This window comes from Tiliqua scincoides, chromosome 10 (assembly GCF_035046505.1).
Source record: "Tiliqua scincoides isolate rTilSci1 chromosome 10, rTilSci1.hap2, whole genome shotgun sequence".
Lineage (NCBI taxonomy): Eukaryota > Metazoa > Chordata > Lepidosauria > Squamata > Scincidae > Tiliqua > Tiliqua scincoides.
The window spans coordinates 6661429-6682007 of record NC_089830.1 but is presented as its reverse complement, the minus strand read 5'-3'; the positions used below and the strand labels follow the sequence as shown (position 1 = coordinate 6682007).

The following is a 20579-nucleotide window of genomic DNA, read 5'->3' as shown; positions in this document are numbered from 1 at the left end:
TGGTCAACCTGATGCCTCTGGGAAGCCGTGAAACAGGAGGTGAAGGCACAAATCCCCTCCCTGGCATTGTTCCCCTGCAACTGGTATTCAGATCCAGAAGGCCTCTGAACCTGGAAGGAGCATAAAACCATCATGACTTGTTGTCACTGACAGACTTGTCCCTCTCCACAAATCTGACTAATTTTCTTTTAAAGCCACCTGAACTATTGACCATCATCTTATCTTACAGGAGTGAATTCTATACATTAATGTTGCACTGCATAAAGAATGACTTCTTTTTGACTGTCCTAAATCTCTCATCAGTTTCACTCGTTCTAGTCTCTAAAAAGGGAGTTTTTTCTCTATTCTCTATTCACTCTGACTGCATCAAGCACAATATTATAAGCCTTGGTCATGCCCTCCCCTTTAATTGTCTCCTTTCCTAATGAATAAACTCTAAGTGCTGTAGCCTTTTATTGTAAGGAAAGTACTTGAGACTCCTCATTATTTTGGAGCTTTCCCAGTTCTACCATATACTGTGATGAAAAGAACTGTACACAATATTTCAAATATGGCTGCTGTACATGCTGCAACTTCTAGCCTAGATGCACCTGTGATAGCTCAGAAATCTGATCCTGCCAAAACTCCTTCTCCAGACTCAGCAGGCTACAACTTGCCTGGCTGAGATAATACAGACAATTGGTGCGCCCACCTTATCATCTCAAGTAGCTTCAGAGAGCACATCTACACCATGGACTTCAAACTTGTTTCAAATAGTCATTCTTTCTCCTTCGAGAGAGCACTTTGCTGGGGTTATCCAACAGAATTCTCAGCACCCTTATTAAAACTACAATTCCCAGATTGGTTTTTTTGAGGGGGAAGACGGAGAAGCCTTGATATTTTTATTGGAACAAAACCAGTACTAGTTTATCCACAAAATGGGAAGAGTTGCACCTTCTCTTTGCCAGGAGCTGCTGGGACTAGAATTGGGAATCCTTGAATCCAGGTAGAGCTGTCCCACCTGAAGAGGGCTACAGGAAAGAACGTGCCTTGGATTTATTTATTTATTTTTAAAAAGCTTCAGGGCTCTGGAGCAATTCCACCTGCCCAGGCTGGCCACTGGCTCCCCCTTCCCCGATCAGGAAGGTTTTCTGTTCAAGCTGGAAATCTGCCTGGGAAACCACAGCATTTATTGTGTGATTTGCAACTCCTGCCTATGGTCCAGATGCCTTATACCAAGTCAGACATTGGTCCAACTAGGTCAGCATTCTCTGGTCTGGCTGACAGTTTGTTTTTTTATGGTCTTTGGCAATTATGGGGCCTGAACTAAGAACATGCCACTTGTAAAGTAGATGCTCTGCTAACTAAGCTATGGTCCCATGCTCCAAGACAGATGCTTAAAACACCTCTGTTAAACACATAACACCATCTCCTTCCTCAGTCAGATCTTTGGTTCATCTAGCTTGGCATGATCTACTCTAACTTGCAGCAGCTCTCAAAGGTCTCAGGCAAAAAAAAAAATCATTTCCTATTCCTGCTATCCAGACCCCTTTTATCTGGAGACATTGAAGACTGAACTGGGGACATTCTGCATGCAAACCAGGTGTTTTGCCCCAGAGTTACTGGCCATCCCTTTTTCTTGCAGAACAAAGACTGGCCCATGATCTCAGCTGAAAGGCAGAAGCCTCCTTTATGCAGCTTTCAAAGACTGTTCTTGGAAAGTTTCCATGTAGTTCCAATTACTGGCCCAGCTCCTGTGCAAACAGGGAGTGCCACTTTTTAAACAGAGTCCAAACAGAGAAGCAGGTTTGAAAGCTGGTTCAGCTGAAGCCTTTTTGTACACCGAATGGATTCATTATTCTTTCACAAATATGAATTATTATTCAGCAATTGTCTGAAGGATCGGACTTGAGGGTGACACACAAAGTTCCGCATAAAGAACAATGGATAGACGGCCACAGTTTTGGCACTGGGTAGCCACTGCAAAACTCAGGCACTGCAGCTTTCCTCCCCTGCCCACTGACATTCTCCAAGCCAGCCGCCATCATTACAGGGAGAGATTCTCCACAGAAACTGGCCAGGGTGCAGGTAGGTTTTGACCAAGATACCAAATGTGTATTTGGTTTACCAAATACCACCCCCTCCATTATCTGGTGGGACACCAACTGCTGCCTCAGTTTGCCACTTTTCCTCCTCCTGCTCTCTGGATACAGAACTAATGAGGAGAATGGAAGCGTGTAGGAGATTGGTGGACTAGAGGGTAAGAGGATTTTGTCCATGTAATTTACCACCCAAGGCAGCTATCTCAGTTGGCCTCATGCATGGGCTGGCCCTGAAAATAACCCTTCTGAAATGACTCACTTTGGTTGCCAAGTATCTGTCATTATTCAAAGTACTTGCTGCAACATCCAGCCCAGACACATCTGTGACCACTGCTCAGGAGGTAGCCTGATCCTGCCACTGCTCAGATGGCCTCATAGACAGGCCATGGAGAAAAGTGTGATTAGGACTGGATGGAGAGACAACTTCAACATAATTTTAATCCATATCATAAAGACAAAAGACTAATAAAGATGAATAATGAGAACTCTCAATCACAAAGGAACACCCCACAAGTTTGGGCATCTGAGCAGGCAACTGCCATGAAAGAACACTTGCAACCTAATTTGACCCTCAGAAATCTGCATTGGCCATAAAGGGAGATTTGGACATCTTTTTTTTCAAAAAGCAGCTTTTGCAGGAACAATTTGGAAAGGGAAGTTCTGCTGCACAAACCTTGTGGAAATGACTGCACAGCCTAACACACTACACAGATAAGAACAGAAACACACTCAGACACATGTAATTCCCCTGTTCTCACACTGAAGATCTCTGCTGGACAATCTCTTCCCTTGCATGTTGCTGTACTCTCTGCTTAACCTGCTACATCAATTTACAGGTGTGCATCACTTAACAATGAAGATACGTTCTCCATCCCCGTTGTTATGCAGTTAGGTCATTAAGCAAACATTCAGCCCAATCTAGTGCCTTTATTGTGTAAACAGACACTCCACAGGTTACTGGAGACAGGTTATTGGAGACTGATTGTCTCTTCTTTGCACGAAGAGCCTCTTTGCTGTGTAATCAGACACTCTGCTGCAGGCTATGGGAGACCTGACTGCCTCATTAAAAGCCTCTTTGCTGTGCTTTGACCACCGATGTATATGTGGTCTGTCATTAAGTGGAAGGTTGTTAAGAGAGCACACATGTACTCTGAAAATCACTGAAGCAATCCAGTTTCTGAAGCCAAGCAAACACTAGGTTATCTGGAAAGAAAGCCTACAAATATGTACGTTCACAAGGGGACCATTTGCATTTAGCATGGAACTGCTGAAACATAAATACAATCAACCACAGTTCCCATCAGCATCAGAGATTTGGAGGTGGCGGAAATGGTACCCTGACATTTTGCATCTAAGCTCATGCATGTGCAGAAAAATTAAGACACAGCCGCCCACCACCCAAAAAATTCTTCCAGAAACCCAGCAGTGGGGGGTGGGGGAGGGTTGATAACATTTGCAAATGAGCAGTAGGTAAGATTAGTCATCTTCACTGGGAACAGATCCCAGAACGAAGGGACTGCCTCTGATAAACAGAGACAGTTTGAGTGCCTGTGAATGGGAGCTATGTAAATGCATGACTGTCTTCTTTCTTCAGCTCCCATTCATTCAGGGCTGGCCCAAGCCCTCCCTGCTCCCACACCTGAGGTGCACCATCACTAACCCCTTACTTTCACACACGCAGAAACGCACAACCCCTCCCCTTCCCCTGTGCGTTCTCCTCCCACTAGAGCTATTTTTTTTTAAGCTGAAGAGGAAGTGTGTGGGGAATGAGCAAAGCCACACTCTGCCTCATCTCTGCACACTACCTCTTCCTGCTTTTGAAGAATAGGCATAATGGGAAGAGGAGCTGGCAGAGGCAGGAGTAAGGGAGGTGACTGGGCTGGCTTGGGTAGCAGAAAGAAGGCACAGGGATTTCACAAGGCTTTGCCAGCATGCTGCCCTAGCATTCATTTCTAAGGGGCCTGGGCAAAAGAAACTCCCACTGGATTGTACTCTGCAATCTCTCATTCCTTAGTCATGCTCTCTGCACTTTCCTCTTATCCTACCACTCCATCACTATCATAAGACACCACCAACCCCACAAGTTGCATTTCACCATAATGGATCTCCACACCGCTTTTGACTTGAGAACTGAACCAGAATTGCGCTCAACCCTGCACAAGCTTTTTGGAGGTCATCAGCTCACATACTTAGGTCCTCCAACATCCTCTTCCAATTTCCTGCTTCTGGGGAATCAGGATATTTCTCCAGGAGTTCAGAAAGCGATTCCTTTGCTTGTTGAACTTTCACAGCATTTTGTTCCAACTCAGCCAGAAATGCCTTTAGGGGGAAACAAAAACACCCACAGAGGATAACGATATTAGAGCAGTGGTTCTCACTCATTTTTTTTTTTAATGAGAATCTGTCAGGACCCACTAGAAGTGATGTCATGACCTGAAGTGACATCATCAAGCAGGAAAATTTGTAACAATCCCAGGCTGCAATCCTACCCACACTTACCCAGGAATAAGCCTCATTTGCTATCATTGTTAAAAGACTATTCATAGTAGCTAGTTAAAAGTAAAGGTCTGTAACATTTCCCCAAATGCAGTCACATACCGTGGAAGCATCAAGTCTAATATATTAAACATAAAATATTTAAATGAATGGGGGCCCACCTTAAATTGGTTCACGACCCACAGTTTGAGAAACACTGTATTAGAGAATTTGATAACTCCAGTTGCTTTGTGTTTTATATGGATGCAGAAAGGAACAACAGAAAAGGCTGTGCCTTGCAAATACAATGCGCCCTGCTTATCTGTGGGCTTGGCATGTGCCAATTTCAATGCCCACACAGCAGAGGGCTTCAGAGGGCCTCACTGATGCAACTGGAAGTGGCTTCTCATTGTATCCAGGAGGCTTCCAGGGAGGCCGGGAGGCCACGTGTCACCTCTGGAGGGCCGGGCATGGCTTTCAGGTAAGTTATTTGAATGCTGTAACAGCCTCCAGCAAATTCCAGCATCCGTGGGGTGGGTGGGTCCTGGAATGGATTCCCCCATGGATATCAAGGGCCCATGTAGTAGCATGGCAGAGTGCTGCGATGGTGGAGGAAAGCTGCAAGAGCTGTCAATTAATGATTAGGGAATTAAGTATAGTACTCTGCATGGCTCAAGTAGGAGCTTTTCATAGGACAGGGCCAAGCCAAGACCACTTGGTGCCTGAGGTGGCACACCAAACACTGTCCCTGCCCACTATTTGATGGTACGCCAGATGCCACCTTCACTCCTTCTCTCCCCTGGATTCAAACGAAGTGAAAGGGAAAGTGTGAAGGAGAGGAGAGTGATGGACAAGAGCACTGAAGCCACTACTAGACACCACTCCCTTCTCCTTCCTCTTCTGCTCTGTGCCTCTCTTCCCTTACAAATTACAAACCGTACAAAGAACCAAACCTTGTTATGCTCTGCCTGGGCTCGCATGGTCTCTGATTTTGTAGGTGAGGAGGAGGCTTCGAGTGCCGTCAAGGTCCGCTCCTTTGACTCCAGCCACTTCAGCACTGAGCCCACCTCCTCCTGGGCATCCCGTATCTTCACCAGCATGGCTGACAGCAGTTCCTGGCGTTCCCGTAAGGTGGCACCCAGCGCCTCGTACTGCTGGTTCACATCTGACACGTCACACTGGATCTCTGTCAAATCTGAAAGAAAAAAAAAGCAACTTGGATATTATTATTAAAAATAGCACCATCAATACTCATGGTGCTTTACACAGCATGAAAAGAAAGGTCCCTGCCCAGATGGGCTTACAATCAAGCAATTGAGAAATAAAACTGAAGGAGGGAGGAGGCTCAAGGCAGGGAGGGATTACGTGATTGTTTCAGTTGTATAGATCAGGGGTCTCTAAACTTGTAGGCCAGAGGGCAACATCAAATATCTGGCATGGTGTCAGGGGCTGGAAAAATAAATAAATTTTAAATATAAAATTTAAATACATACATTAGAAAGACTCAGAAAGCCTAAGGCCTTCAGATGGCCCAAAAAGTCACTTCTTGTTTTTCAGAAAAATGAGAAAGTGATTATTTAGGTCTTTAGAAGGCATTCTGAGGGGAGGTGCATGGCCTCCCTGGCCCTCAGAACAACCTCCAGACGCAGCTGGAGCACAGCTCTGGTCACATCTGGTTGAGCGGGCCAGAGGCTGGCTGTGGGCCAGAGGCTTGCTGGGAGCCGAACAGAGGCTTGTCGCAGGCCTCATCTGTTCCCCGGGTCGGGGTTTAGAGACCCCTGGTATAGATCTTCAGGTATGGCTAGCTCCAGGAGAAATAGGGCCCAATGCAAAACATTTTTGTGGGGGCCCCACTCCCCTGTTGTGTCCCCTAACTCAGGTGAGCAGCTGCAGTGGGCCCGGGGCTGATGGTAGCATGCACGAAGCACAGCATGTGGAAATAAGTGGTAGAGGCAAAGTGGTGGTGACGAAGCAGCAGTGATGAAAGTGATAGGTGGCAGTGATTACGTCACTGCCAACTACTTCCGGGAGCTTCAATTTCAAGCCAATTCTCCTCCATGAGAAGCTTAAGCTTCTAAGCTATGGATGCTACATGAATATGTGAAGCTGCCTTTGACAAAGTCAGGCCATTGCTCTACCTAGCCCAGTACAGGGCTTTAGTGGCAGGCTCAGGGCTGCCTCAGTGCTGCCTCAGGCTCAGTGGCAGGCTCAGGGCTGCAGTACAGGGCTTTAGTGGCTCTTTAGTGGCAGGCTCAGTATCTGCACACTGCTGGGCCCATGCTGCAGAGATCCTCCCAGGCATGACTGGAAGCCATTTCTGGTTTGCACTGGTGGCCTCTTGTGTCTGGGAGGTGTTCTGAAGTGTGGAGAGGGTACACTCGGTCTCCAGGTAAGTATAGCAGCAAATGGCCAGCCCCCCCCCCCCCACACACACATATTTAATTATGCACTCAGGCACTCAGTCTAGAAAAGAGGTGCCTGAGGGGGGACATGATTGAGACATACAAAATTATGCATGGGATGGATAGAGTGGATAGAGAGACGCTTTTTTCCTTTCACATAACACCAGAACCAGGAGACATCCACTGAAATTGAGTGTTGGGAGAGTTAGAACAGACAAAACAAAATATATCTTTACCCAGTGTGTAATTAGCCTGTGGAACCACTTGCCACAGGAACTAGTGATGGCATCTTGCCTAGATGCCTTTAAGAAGGGATTGGACAAATTTCTGGAGAAAAAGTTAATCAAGGGTTACAAGTCATGGTATGTATGTGCAAGCCCCTGGTTTTAGAGGTAGGCTACCTCAGATTGCCAGATGCGAGGGAGGGCACCAGGAGGCAGGTTGTGTCTGTTGTCTTGTGTGCTCCCTGAAGCATTTGGTGGGCCACTGTGAGATACAGGAAGCTGGACTAGATGGGCCTTTGGCCTGATCCAGCGGGGCTCTTCTTATGTTCTTTTGTATGGATTTCAGTATCTGCAAGGGGTCCTGGGTCCCCTGCAGATACCAAGGATGTTGTATTTTCTACACAGACTTGCCGCAGCTCTCCAGGTCCTAGGCAGAGGCATTTTCCAGCCCTACTACCCAAGGTCCTTTCAAGCTGGAGATGTGGGAGATTGACCTGGAACCTTCTGCATATGAAGTACATGTTCAACCTCTGAGCTCCACCCCTCCCGAATTCACAACCAAATCCAACTCCAAAATACCAGCCACTTTCCATTCACAAGAAGATCACAGAGGAACTCAGGCTGATCAACTTCCCTGCAATTTAGAAAAACCAAAAACAGGTAACAGCATCACGACACTCACACAAGCACGCACAATAGGCTGGGCTCCCTCACCTTTGCAAGTGTGGTATCCATTAACGCTGCCCACAGAACTTCCCACAGCGGGCAGCACAGAACCTAAGCAGAATGACAAGGAGGCGGACAGAACAACAGAGACAAACGAGTTAGCAATACAGACATTTGGAAACATACACATGCCACGTTCTCTGCAGCTTGAACCCAACCCCTTCCCCAGGTCAAATTTAGGCTAAAACTGGATTTATATCACTGCCAGCGGGATAGCTCACAGCTTCTTCCCCATAAGGCCAGCCAATGGGGTACCTTCTTCACATCTGAAACAGCCATTGTATTTACCCTTTTCTCGATTGGAAGACTGGAGCGCATAATGGCACACCCACCGGAGCACCACAAGATGTTCCCAGTCGCCTTTCCTAGTGACTTTCCCAAGTGCCACCAGATATGGGGAGAGCTTGCAAACTCCACCCCAACAGTGGCCCTAGCCAAGAATCAATTTTTTTTCACTGACTTTGAACAAATGACTTTAAGTGAGGACTTGCTGTAGTACACAGGAAGTTGGGCTACTCATCATGAAAGCACATCATGCTGCTTCACACAGCCTCTGTCTGATCAAGAACATGAGAACACGGGCCTTAACATATTCACACAAGGTGAAAAGTCATTGTCTCAGTACTTGGCAGTGATATGTTGCGACCTTCACTCGAATAATCCCCAGTTTTGGCAGCTTCACTAAAGATTTCCCCACTCATGTTACTTGGACAACAAGGTAGATATTTGTAGTAGCATGTCAAAGCAGAATACAGTATAAGTCTATGATCCAGGCAATCTATGTGATCATTGCTATTGCACATTACCCCTGGGAGATCGATTATAAAGAGGCAGTATTTCTGGAGTTACCACACTGCCCAATTAAAGTACAAAATTGCATCAGAATCCAGAATCAATCCACGACTGAAAGCAGAACAAGGGCCATCCACAAGGTCAACTGAGCTGGTCACATGAGGTTAACAGGAAGTTCCTACCTCCATCTGTCTCCAGAATTCTTCCTTCCCTTCCTCCCACTCCTCTGATTCATAAAGCAAGAACGGAACAGAGCAGAAGAGGAACAGACAGCAGTGGACTAGAGCTTCTCTATCACTCTAGCCCACCACTCTCTATCTTCCACACTTCTGCTCTGCTCCCCCATTTCTTTCTAAATTCAGGAAGTGGGAGGAGGAATGACAGAGGCTGGTATGCTGCTGGGTGGGGGGGTGCGTTTGGTGTGCTGCCTCAGGTACCTGGAAGTCGTGGACGAACCCAAGTTGAAACAGAGAGCCCCAAACATGAACAGAATTAGCACATCAGAAGACAATACAACATTCCATGTCACACAATTTATATGCAACAAAGACTACAAATATATTCTTTGGGAGAATCCTCAGCTAAAGATTAAGCAGTGGAAGGAACACCACTCCTAAGATTCCATTTGTAACCTCAGAGAAGCTGTGGCTTGGGTTAGATTTCCTGTGGGTTGAAGCTGTCAAGTCAAACCCCATCTATGTATCCATTTATTTTTTCTCACACTCCAGCTAGAAAATAACCTTTCTCTAACTCCCCATATTGTACATCTCAGGCTTCTCTCTCTTGCAATAAAAAACACCTGCCTCTGGGGAAGAAACACGACACCTGTTATACCATGATATATGTGTGATATCATGAAAACCTGCCTCAGGGAAAGGAAGAAAAATACAAACATTCCCCACTGAAATCCCAAGGAAGGTTTTAAATTGTCCAAGAGTAAAGCTGAAAAGAGGGAACATGACCAGGATGCTCTTGCACTGGATTCTTCCACTGTTGCAGTGGCATCCAGTGTTTCCCAAACTGTGGGTCACGACCCACTGGTGGGTTGTGACCTGATGCTTGCTGTTGCACCATAAAGCTTTACTGGGAGCCACTGGAGGCCGCTTCTGGGTCGCACCAGACTCACAACCCACTCCTTTGGCCTCCGTGGCTCCCATAATGCCTTGCAGAAGCTACATCTGGTCTGTTTCCGCAACTTCTGGTTTGCTTCTACATGACATTATGCATGCTACAGAAAGACTAGTTGCCCGCCGCAGCCCTACCTGGAGATGCTGTCAGATACTGGATTTGTGCATATGGGGTGTCATGAATAAGTACATGTTAGGCCTAGGTTGGCAGTAGAAGCCTGAGCTAAACTAAGACAGTGTAACGGAGAAGTTGCTAGCAGTTCCCAGCTGCAGGAATGCGAGTAAATAAACAAAAGGATTGTTGTCTCTCCTTTGCTGGTCAGGAAGGACAGATAACAAGAATTACAACCCAATGGAATGTTTAGCACCTTAGCAAACAGAGAGGCACCTGATCAAGCGTGATGGAGTGCAGCTGTGGATCTCCAGTTGGGAGGGGTAAGAACTATGAGGGGTTAGCAACCAGGCCAAACTTGAGAAGGTTCTGTTCCTCAAGGGTTCTGACTGGACAGTCTAATAAGTATGAAGTTACCTCAGTACTAGTAGCATAAGAAGTATAATAATGAGTGCCCAGGGGGTGTGGGTGTGTCCTTCTTGAACAGAGTTTTGGGTGCAACATCCTGCACGCGTATGAGCTCCATTGTCCATCATGGGCACCTGGCCTCATAGGTAGCCCTGAAGCTAGGAGATCTACAAGAGTAACTGACCCAGGTGAGAGATAGGGTTTAGTAGAGATAGCCAGCTAGCTTTATTATTTTATTGCTGATACTGTTTCCTAGATGTTTATGCCTCTAGCATTTGCTGCCTTATTGTAGAGTGTGTAACCTTATGTACTTAATAAACTCAAATATCTTTTACTAAGTTGTTTCATTGTCTGTTGGGGACAAAGGTTCATAATTCTGCCTAGCCATTTAGCAAGCTACCAAGTGTTCATTAAGGTCTAGTAACTTGAGGGCTGAGGCTTTAATTGGAGAAAGATCTCAGTGCCTGCAAGAGATAGAATTAAGCCTAGAGGGTCTCAGTGTCCCTGAACTGAGGCACTGGCACATACAGGGTGATGGCAGTACTACTGAGCAGAGGGGCCTTGAGGGCTTTAGGTTTCGAAAACTAAGAACCCTGAGCACCCAAATCCCCCTTTGTTTACAACATGGGGGCCCACCTGTATAATACTGTACTTGAATCCTACTGGAGAAGAAGTTAAAAGGATTTGGAAGCAATATCTAATTTCCCAGATAATTTCCAGGGGGAGGCTTAGTTCGATATCTTTAAAAGTGGATCCAAACGTTCTTACTACTCTTAATCTGAAGGAAAGTCATTTTAAAATACGGATGGTATTTCATGGCTCTGCAATGTAGGAATTTCAAAAACTTGTGGAAGCGTTGGCAGCAAGTGGTAGATTTTAAGCACTTGCTGATGGCAGCAACTGCGAGACTAGAGAAAAAAGCAAACTAGCATCTGCTCCAAGTTCTGGTTAGTCGGTTTTGCAGATTGTTGGAACAGAGCTTATAGTTTTGAACTCCGGAAGCTGCCATTACACGAGCCAGACCACTGGTCCATCTAGCCCAGGACAGCAGCTGAATGTATCTGGCAGGAGCTCTCTACGAGCTCGGGCAGAGATGAGCTGTGCCCAGTCCTGTAGCCTGACAACTTTTAACTGGAGAGGATGGAGATTAGGCAGGGGCATTCAAAGCATGTGTTCTCTCACTGAGCTATGGTGCCACTCCCTGTGCCTGTAAAATCCATATAAACATGAGAGAGGAAACCAAAGCTACATGAGACAACCCCCCGCACCACCACCACCCGTTTCTCCATGCAGTTTGGAAAACTGAAACAATACAGCAATACCTGACACTTTCATCTGGTGAGGGACCATGGACGAAAGTCAATAATGGATGAATGTCAAAGCACAGCCATATTTAGCTTGCAAATTTTTTTGGCAGAGCGAAAAACGTAAATAACTAACTAGCAGTGTTTCTCAAACTGTGGGTTGTAAGCCAATTTCAGGTGGGTTGCATAGCACCTAGCTCAACCAACACTGAAAATGCAGAACTGAAAATACAGTGTACAGAGCTGCTAGGCAGAGCAGGCAACTGGTGGAAGAGAAGACTGGTGCTTTGCCCTGAATAGGTGGGAAGATGGGATCCTGGAAAGGGGAGAGGGCTGTGTGGTTGGAGAAAGATCCAAGTCTGCATTCTGCTTTGATCTCCAAGCTGGAATGTTTGGATTCCAAGTTAACAGCACGAGCGTGCTGTGCAATGGGACCTTGGGCTAATCACAGCTTATGTTTGAAGTCTAAAGTGATGGTGTCACTTCCAGTCATTACATCACTTCCGCTGGGTCCTGACTGTCATTCTAAAAAGTGGGTCCTGGTGCTAAAATGTTTGAGAACCACTGTATAAAACACATCCAAATGTGTGTGTAAACCTACATAAACAGTAAATAAAAGAAAAATAAACAAGAAAATTGACAAATGTTGTGGAAGTCTGGATGAAAATGGACGAAATTTGAAATGTTGTTATAATTGGCAAGTGCCAAGAAAGCAAAGTGATGAAAGTGAAGTGGATGAAAGTCAAGTTATTGCTGTACAAACTTCACGGTCTGTATTCCCTCCTTTCCCATATGGTGGAGGCTTGGATAAATTCTACCCAATAAAGCACCTGAAGTCAGGATGTATTCTAAGATGAGAAAAAAAACAGTGCCACCTGTGGTACCAAAACAACTCTGAGAAGGAGCACACATCCACACCTGTCTGTCTCACTCACCTGTTTTGGACTGTGCATCAGGAGCGGTAATTTCAACTATCAAGTTCTCCAAGGCTGTCCCTCTGCGATTTATTTCCTCCACAAGGTTTCCTCTCCCTGTCCATTCTTCCAATAAGACCTAGAAATGGGACACAGTCAAGCCATCTGAAGGTGACCATTGGCATTAAGATTACACAAAGATCTGGCTGAGATCACAACTGTGTATGAATGACCCATCAGATTTATAGTAGGTTCTCCTCTTCCGTGGGTGTTGGCACCTGCGGATTTCAGCATCTACAGCTAGCGGGTCTCAGAGGACCTCCCAGATGCGACTGGCTTCCAGTTCACAGCAGTGACTTCTGGTCCCCTTTGAAGGTGTTCTGAGAGGCAGGAAGGCTCCCTGTGCCTCAGGACACCTGCCGGATGTGACTGGAAGTTACAGGCGTAAACATAAAGCGACATTTGGTTGCACCCAGGAGGCTGGGAGGTTGCATGAAACCTCAGGAAGGCCTGGTGTGGCTCACAGATGAGTCCCTGTGGTGTCACAACCCTGCCCCCCCCAGTGCTGTGACCCTAGTCCCTGCAGTTACTGAGGGCCCACTGTACTAATCTCCTCCACACTTCATCTTCTGCTCAGTTGCATGCTTCCTTTTCAAAGCCAGGGAGCAGAAGAGGTAAAAGGTGGGAGCCTGCTGCCAAGTACCACTTGAGGTGACTGCCTCAGTTGGCCTTGTGGACAGAACAGGCCCATTCTTATGTTCTCCTGATTTTTTGATGGTGCACCTTAGCATATAATCTACTTTGTAAATGCACCTTCCAAGACATAGGAAAACCATGGGCAGCCTAAACAAACGCTCCCCGTTAAACGTCACCCTTCATTCTCTGCAGCTTCAGAGAATGCACAGTATGCTTTCGCAGGAAGAGGTTTCAAATGACTATCCCAGCCCAGATAGAAGCCAAGCTCAGATCGTGGCCAGACTCTTTTGGACTTCCCTTGTAGGATAACACACATCCCTTCTGTGTGATTGCATATTCCCAGCCTCCTCCCCAAGTGGGCTCCTGGACTCTTTTCTCTGCCCAACCTCAATTTGCTGCATCCGCTTTTCCAGCTCATGGGTGCCCAGAGATGTTTCGGTGGCTGGGACACTCCCTTCTGTTTCTTTCATCCACTTCCTGATGGATCCAACCAGCTTTCGGAACTCATCCAGCTGTTCCTGGCAAGACGATGCACCTTTCTCTCTGCCAAGGAAAGGAAAGAGAAGGGGGTTCCATTAATTGCAATGTCGAACATGGGCAAGTGGCATTTAATTGCTATTTATTTTCACTGCAGAATGATCTGCAGCCCAGATTGCTGCCCCCCAGCTTCTAGCTGGGACTAACTCATAAGATCATATTATACTGGTTCTCAAACTACTCCACTGGTTTCCCAATTTCAGGTACTGGGTCCAGTGATGGTCCTGGCCGTTTTCTGATGGAGTTTTTCATGCCGCTATGAAGTAGTACGAAAGGCTCCATCAGAACTAGACACGGTGCACACCTATGGAGGAGGCATGTGCTGCTTCTGGTCGGCTACCGGGCCGTTCAGAGGGCTGCCATCCTCTCCTTCCCTTTAAAGAAAGGGGAGGTCAAGAGGCCGGCCCTCAGAATGGGCATCTTCTCCTTCCCTCAATGAAAGGGGAGGACAAAGAGCGGCCCTCAGACGTGGTTGGGACCAGTGCCAACAGTGACTGCACTCTCACAGCTACTGGTGGCACAGTTCCCCGCTGATCTGAGGACCGCCCTCTTAACGAAAGGGGAGAAGAAGAGGGTGGCCCTCAGAACGGAGCGGTTCGTGCTGACAAAACCGGTGGTGGTGGGAGAGCGGGTCGTGGCACCAAAGCCCCCCAAGCCTGGAGCCCATGGCATTTATTTTTCACATTTTTATGCCACCCTTCCTCCAAAGAGCTCTGGGCAGTGCCCACAGCTGCTCCCCTCCTTTTGTCCTCACAACAACCCTGTGAGGTAGGTGAGGCTGAGAGAAAGTGACTGGCCCAAGGTCACCCAGGAAGCTTCGTGGCTGAGGGGGGATTCGAACCTGGATCTTCCAGGTCTAAGTTCACCTCCCAAACCACTACATCACCTTGGCTCTGCCCCAATGCCCCCCCCGGGTATGCCACTGACTGGGTCTGACATAAAACCTAAACTTTCTGGGTCTGGTGTGTTTCAGGAATGCCTATTGCCACCACCCTGTTGCTGTGAGATGTGCCTGAGGGGCCCCCGCTTTGTGTCCCATATTTCAGTTACATCAAACTGGTTTCTAGCAGGAGCAGCAGTGCTACTCAGGCCTCACTCACTGGTTGTTTTCTGGAAACTGGCAAAAAAAAGTATTCGTTTCATCTTGTCCTTGAGGTCATGTGATAATTTGCTGCTAGCTGGTTCTGCTTGGGGTTTGATTTTGCTTTTATTGGTTTCAGCTGTGTTTTTAATTGCAAACTGCTCTGCAAGTTAGTTGCAGAGCAGCGCTTAAATAAAAACAAGAATTCTGGATCTCTTTGTCCCAGATGAACTTTGTCAAGAACTGAAAAGAACAGCTCGCCACCACATCATGCTCTGTTACCAATACTGTGACCCAGCATAAGGTAGTTCCCTGAAGAATCATTAATGAAGGAGCTGTCTCTACCAGGGTGGTACTATTGGTCTATCTAGCCCAGGGGTGCCCAAACCCTGGCGCTGGGGCCGTTTGCAGCCCTTGAGGACTCCCAATATTATATATATTATATTAACAGTATTTATATACCGCTTTTCAACTAAGAGTTCACAAAGCGGTTTACAGAGAAAAATGCCTCCGGCCCCTCCAGAGACTTGCTGGAGCCCACGCTGGCCTGATGCAACTGCTCTCAGCATGATGGTCAACTGTTCGACCTCTCACCTGAGCTGTAGGACAAGGGCTCCCTCCACTGCTTGCTGTTTCACATCTGTGATGCAGCAACAGCAGTAAAAGAAAGGCTGGCCTTGCTTTGTGCAAGGCCTTCAATCATTCATATAAGTTCCATCTCTAATATATTCATTTATGTAAATTTATTCAAATTTGAACAATTTTTTCCCAGCCCCCAACACCGTGTCAGAGAGATGATGTGGCCTTCCTCCCAAAAAGTATGGACACCCCTGATCTACTCCCATTCTTTCTTCACTGGTTGGCTGTGACTCTCCAGGGTTTTGTTTTTTTTCCCCTCCCCAGCCCTACCTGGAGATGCTGTCAGGGATTGAACTGGGATCCTTCTGCATGCAAAGTCGTGAACTACAGTCCCTCCCTGAGCACTTGTTCTTCACTGATCAGACCCCAATAAGGTTGTGAACAAGACTTTTTTTGTGGTGGATGCTGACTAACGGTACAGTCATTTCACGGCACAGTCATTTTGCCACTGCCTTCCTTTCCTCTTCGGGGGGTGGGGGTGGGGGGAAGACAGTATCCATCAATCATGCTGAGAAGTCGTCAAGGCAAGCAGAAGACTCACGACACCTCCACCTGCTCATTTTGAAGTGACAGTTTGAGATGACAGCATTCTCTCTCTCTAGTAGTTGTGGGTGGTGGGAAGCAAAGTGGGGGAGAACTTTAATTTGTATTAGCCAGAAAGGAAAAAAAAGGAACTTGGCACTCTCAAGGCCATTGTCAGGTTATCCCGAGACTTTGGACACAACCTGAGCATCCCTACTTGTGCTGTTCATTCCTATTGGATATAAACTGATGTTCAAGTGACTTCAGCAGCAAAGAAATAAGAGGATATTCTTTTGGGCTATTAATCTAGATCAGGAAGCTCCAAACCTGGCCCCACAGGCCAGTTCCAGCATCCAGGCACTGCGGTGGCAAAGCCTTTCAATTCCATGCAGAAGTCACTGTTCGTCAAATCTTCATACAGCCTCATGCTGGGCAGCTGCTTGTCACGTGTAATTGGGGCACAGAGCCTTCAGGGGCAACCACCAATGGAAGTGGCTGCCCAGCTATGTGAAGATTGGGTGTGACGTACGGTGGCTGCGGCGCAGAAAGGTACGGCTTTGCCACCAGCGCATCTGGAAGGATAATCTTGGCATGCAATGGGCCATGGTTTGGAGACCATTGGTCTAGATCAGTGGTTCTCACACATTTAGCACTGGGACCCACTTTTTAGAATGAAAATCTGTCAGGACCCACTGGAAGTGTTGTCATAACCGGAAGTGACACCATCAAGCAGGACAACTTTTAACAATCCTAGGCTGCAATCCTACCCGAATTTACTCAGGAGTAAGTCCCATTTACTAACATCATTAAAAGCATACACATAGTAGCCTGTTAATAGTACAGCTCTATAATATTACCCCGAATGCAGTCACAGACCATGGTAGCATCAAGACTAACATATTAAAAATAAATTATTGAAATGAAAGGGGACCCACCAGAAATTGGCTCGTGACCCACCTAGTGGGTCCCAACCCACAGTTTGAGAAACACTGGTCTAGATTGTGAATCTCTGCAAAATGTCCAAACTGACAAGACGCAGGGCTGGCCCTGCTGTTCAAACCCTTCAGATTTTCACCTAATTGTGGTACCAATTTTTTTTTCCAGGGCCTCCAATGAAACGACTGTCTGGAACTCAGGAAGGCTTTCCCAGGTCCCTCAGCAAAAGCATCCTGCACACTCCCACTGGGCTCCCAGGAAATACAGTACAGCTGCTGCTTGGTGCACTGGGAACCCTGCAGTGCGAGCCTTCACAAGACCACTGCAGGCTTTGTTTGCTTTCAAAACGGTTTAAGATTTGTGAAGTTTATGCTGCCGAGCTTGGAAAGCGAACAGTGGGATCAGCTAAAAACCCAGGACAGTCCTGTTTCCTGGCTCAGAGCCCTGCAACCCAGTTCTACCCTCACCCTCTTTCTTGGCCTGGAATTTTGGTCCATCTCCTGCAGCTGCTGCTAATTGCTTAGTATTTACATAGCAGGAGTTCTTTTTAAATTTTCAAAGCACTTCACACATTATCTCAGTCATCTCCAGTAATGCCACATGACTGTGACTCAACTAGCCCTGATCCTGTGATCTTCTGAGATCCCTACGAGCACAGGGACAATTGGGGTGGGGAGAGAGGAAGAAAAAGAGGGGGCTGCACTGGACTTGCAGGCCACTCACAGCCTGGAGGATCAGAGGAAACTGAAGACAGACAAGAACTTTTTAAAAGTCGATTAAGAGAGGTTTTCTTTGCCATGATACACATTTAACCCTTTTCTCCCCAAAGCTGCATATAGTCAACATTAATTTGAATCACTTTGCCAGTTTCAGATACTTAGGCTCATTTTTTAAATTTGCTTTTTGGTTCGTGAACAGTTTAAAGGGTCTACTTTTCACCTGACCTTTTTCAGACTGTTAGAGCCAGGCTTTCAAAGGAAAAAAAAAAATGAGGCACATAAGTGACTGTTTCAGGGTTTTTTTTGTCTTTTTTGTCATGCCTCATTCTTCACTCCCCTACTACCAAATAAAATTATAGTTGAAATTATAGGGCATTTTGCTTTACATTTGGGTCTATGCTTTGTACTACAGTTGGACTGAAACCTTTCAGAAAAAGATAAACACTTGCTGTCAACAATAATGATGTGTTCGAGCAACACTGGGAATAGTCCAGCAAATCAAGATACTGGTTTTTCCTGTGGTTGCATTTTCACTCTGTCTGTGTTCTTGCTACCCTAAGGCTGCAATCCTAACAATACTTTCCTGAGAGTAAGCCCCATTGAACAAAATAGAACTTACATCTGAATAGACCTGGTTAGGCTTGTGCCCTACAACATTCACAGGTGACTTATCTTGACATTTAGGAGGGGCGTGGGCTCATTACAGCTAAATTGCACAGAGGTAAGGTGCCTGGGCAGCCATGACATGTTGTTTCCTCTTATGTTGTTCCACTGACACTTCCGGCTAAATTTTCAGGTATTCAATACAAGAGAAAACCCTGTTTGCTAGAGATGAAAGTGGGCAAAGGTACAAACCCACAAGCAGAAACAGTCAAACCAGGGTTGGTCCAAGACTTGCTAGCATCTAAGGTGGTGTACCAAATGCTGCCCTCCCTTACCTGGAGGCATAGCAGCCACATCTGTTCCCCTCCTTGGACACAAAAAGGAAAAAGGGAATGGAGCGGAAGAGAGGAGAGTAGTGGGTTCCAGCATCTCTGAATCCATACTTCATTTTCTGCTCCATTTTCCTTTTGCATTTTCAAATCATAAGAACATAAGAACATAAGAACAGCCCCACTGGATCAGGCCATAGGCCCATCTAGTCCAGCTTCCTGTATCTTACAGCGGCCCGCCAAATGCCCCAGGCAGCACACCAGATAACAAGAGACCTCATCCTGGTGCCCTCCCCTACATCTGGCATTCTGACTTAACCCATTCCTAAAATCAGGAGGTTGCGCATACACATCATGGCTTGTACCCCATAATGGATTTTTCCTCCAGAAACTCGTCCAATCCCCTTTTAAAGGCGTCTAGGCTAGACGCCAGCACTGCATCCTGTGGCAAGGAGTTCCACAGACCGACCACACGCTGAGTAAAGAAATATTTTCTTTTGTCTGTCCTAACCCACCCAACACTCAATTTTAGTGGATGTCCCCTGGTTCTGGTATTATGTGAGAGTGTAAAGAGCATCTCCCTACCCACTCTGTCCATCCCCTGCATAATTTTGTATGTCTCAATCATGTCCCCCCTCAAGCGTCAAATCTAGGGTGGAGGAGGAACTGCGCAGGTGGACAGCAGGTACAGGACTATTGGAAACATTTTTTTTGCAGGGCCCCAGGTTCACAGCCAAGAATCTTAGAGAAATAATTTTGATATCCAAAATATATATCTTATATTAATAAAACATGTATGTATCTTACAGCCCTGTCCTATGCATGTCTACTCAGAAGTCCCATGATGTTCAATGGGGCTTACTCCCAGAAAAGCGTGCATAGGATTGCAGCCTTAGATATATAATTAACGATGTAGAATTTTACAGATATAATTTATTATAGACTTTATATCTCTAAGGTAGAATGAAAATGTGTGCTTAAAAAGTGACAGGACTGTAAAAAAAAATCCAAACTATAAACACACTACTTTTTAAGAACTTAGAAGAAAAGTTAAAAAATAGTTGCCGTTCTCTATAAAACCTACAAGATGGTGTTAGGTGGTCCATTGCAATGTGGTGTTGTGTGTATTTGACAAGGCTAGAGTAGAGTACCCTACTGCTGGGCCCCCTTAGGTACAGGGCCCAATTGGGAACAATTGCTCTAATTGGCTTAGAGCCAGCCCTGAAGAGGGCCACCAGCAATCCACCACTCAAAGCAACCACCTCCATCGGCTTCATTACACTGCATTCACCTTTCTGGGAAAACAAAACCAAAAACCAACATTGTCCATCTCCAGTCTTGCTCAGTACAAAGTGTTTGAGGGATGGTAGCATTCAGTCTCAGTATGACTTAGGTGCCTCTGGATCTCTGCATCTGCTCAAAATTCACAGAGCAGCAAGGATCACTTCTTACCTCTCTCTTGCTGCTTTCTGCAATTGTGTAAAATCTTTCCGCAAGCTGCGCACCTTCTGTTGGTGCTGGGGGGAGCTTGCTGCTGCAAAACCAGAGCAGCTCAGCTCCGCGGCAACATGCTCCAAGGTGTCCAGATCCTCATGGTGTTGCTTCATCTCAGAATTCAGTTCCTGGGAGCACAAGGTAGAGAATGTGGAGCGTCACATTTGGAACCAAAAACACATGCAGGTTCACAACTCAAGAGTCTGTTTCCCTGGGACTCAGTCCACCATAGCAAGGGAGCTATGAAGAGGACACTGCTCAGCACAGCCTAAGCCACTGTGCATGATGGTGGGGGTGTCTATGCCAACTGCAGTGCCCTGCAGAACTATCTACAGCAGGGGTGTCCAAAGTTTTTGGCAGGAGGGCCACATCATCTCTCTGACACTGTGTAGGGGCCTCCAGGGGGAAAAAAGAATTAATTTACATTTAAAATTTGAATACATTTACATAAGTTTACA

The 20579-nt window shown here is 46.4% G+C and overlaps 1 protein-coding gene across 6 annotated transcripts in view; it reads right to left on the bottom strand.

Moving 5' to 3' along the window:
* MACF1 (microtubule actin crosslinking factor 1) overlaps positions 1-20579 on the bottom strand; it is a 270575-nt gene that overhangs the window by 120662 nt on the left and 129334 nt on the right. For 5 of the 6 annotated variants that reach the window (XM_066638188.1, XM_066638183.1, XM_066638186.1 and 2 more), the window contains 6 exons: positions 20080-20249; positions 13648-13804; positions 12587-12704; positions 7897-7959; positions 5510-5751; positions 4271-4400 (listed from right to left, as the gene is read on the bottom strand). In XM_066638188.1, coding sequence (XP_066494285.1) covers positions 4271-4400; positions 5510-5751; positions 7897-7959; positions 12587-12704; positions 13648-13804; positions 20080-20249 — 880 coding nt within the window. The remainder of the gene's footprint in view (positions 1-4270; positions 4401-5509; positions 5752-7896; positions 7960-12586; positions 12705-13647; positions 13805-20079; positions 20250-20579) is intronic. The other variant, XM_066638184.1, reaches the window with a different exon arrangement.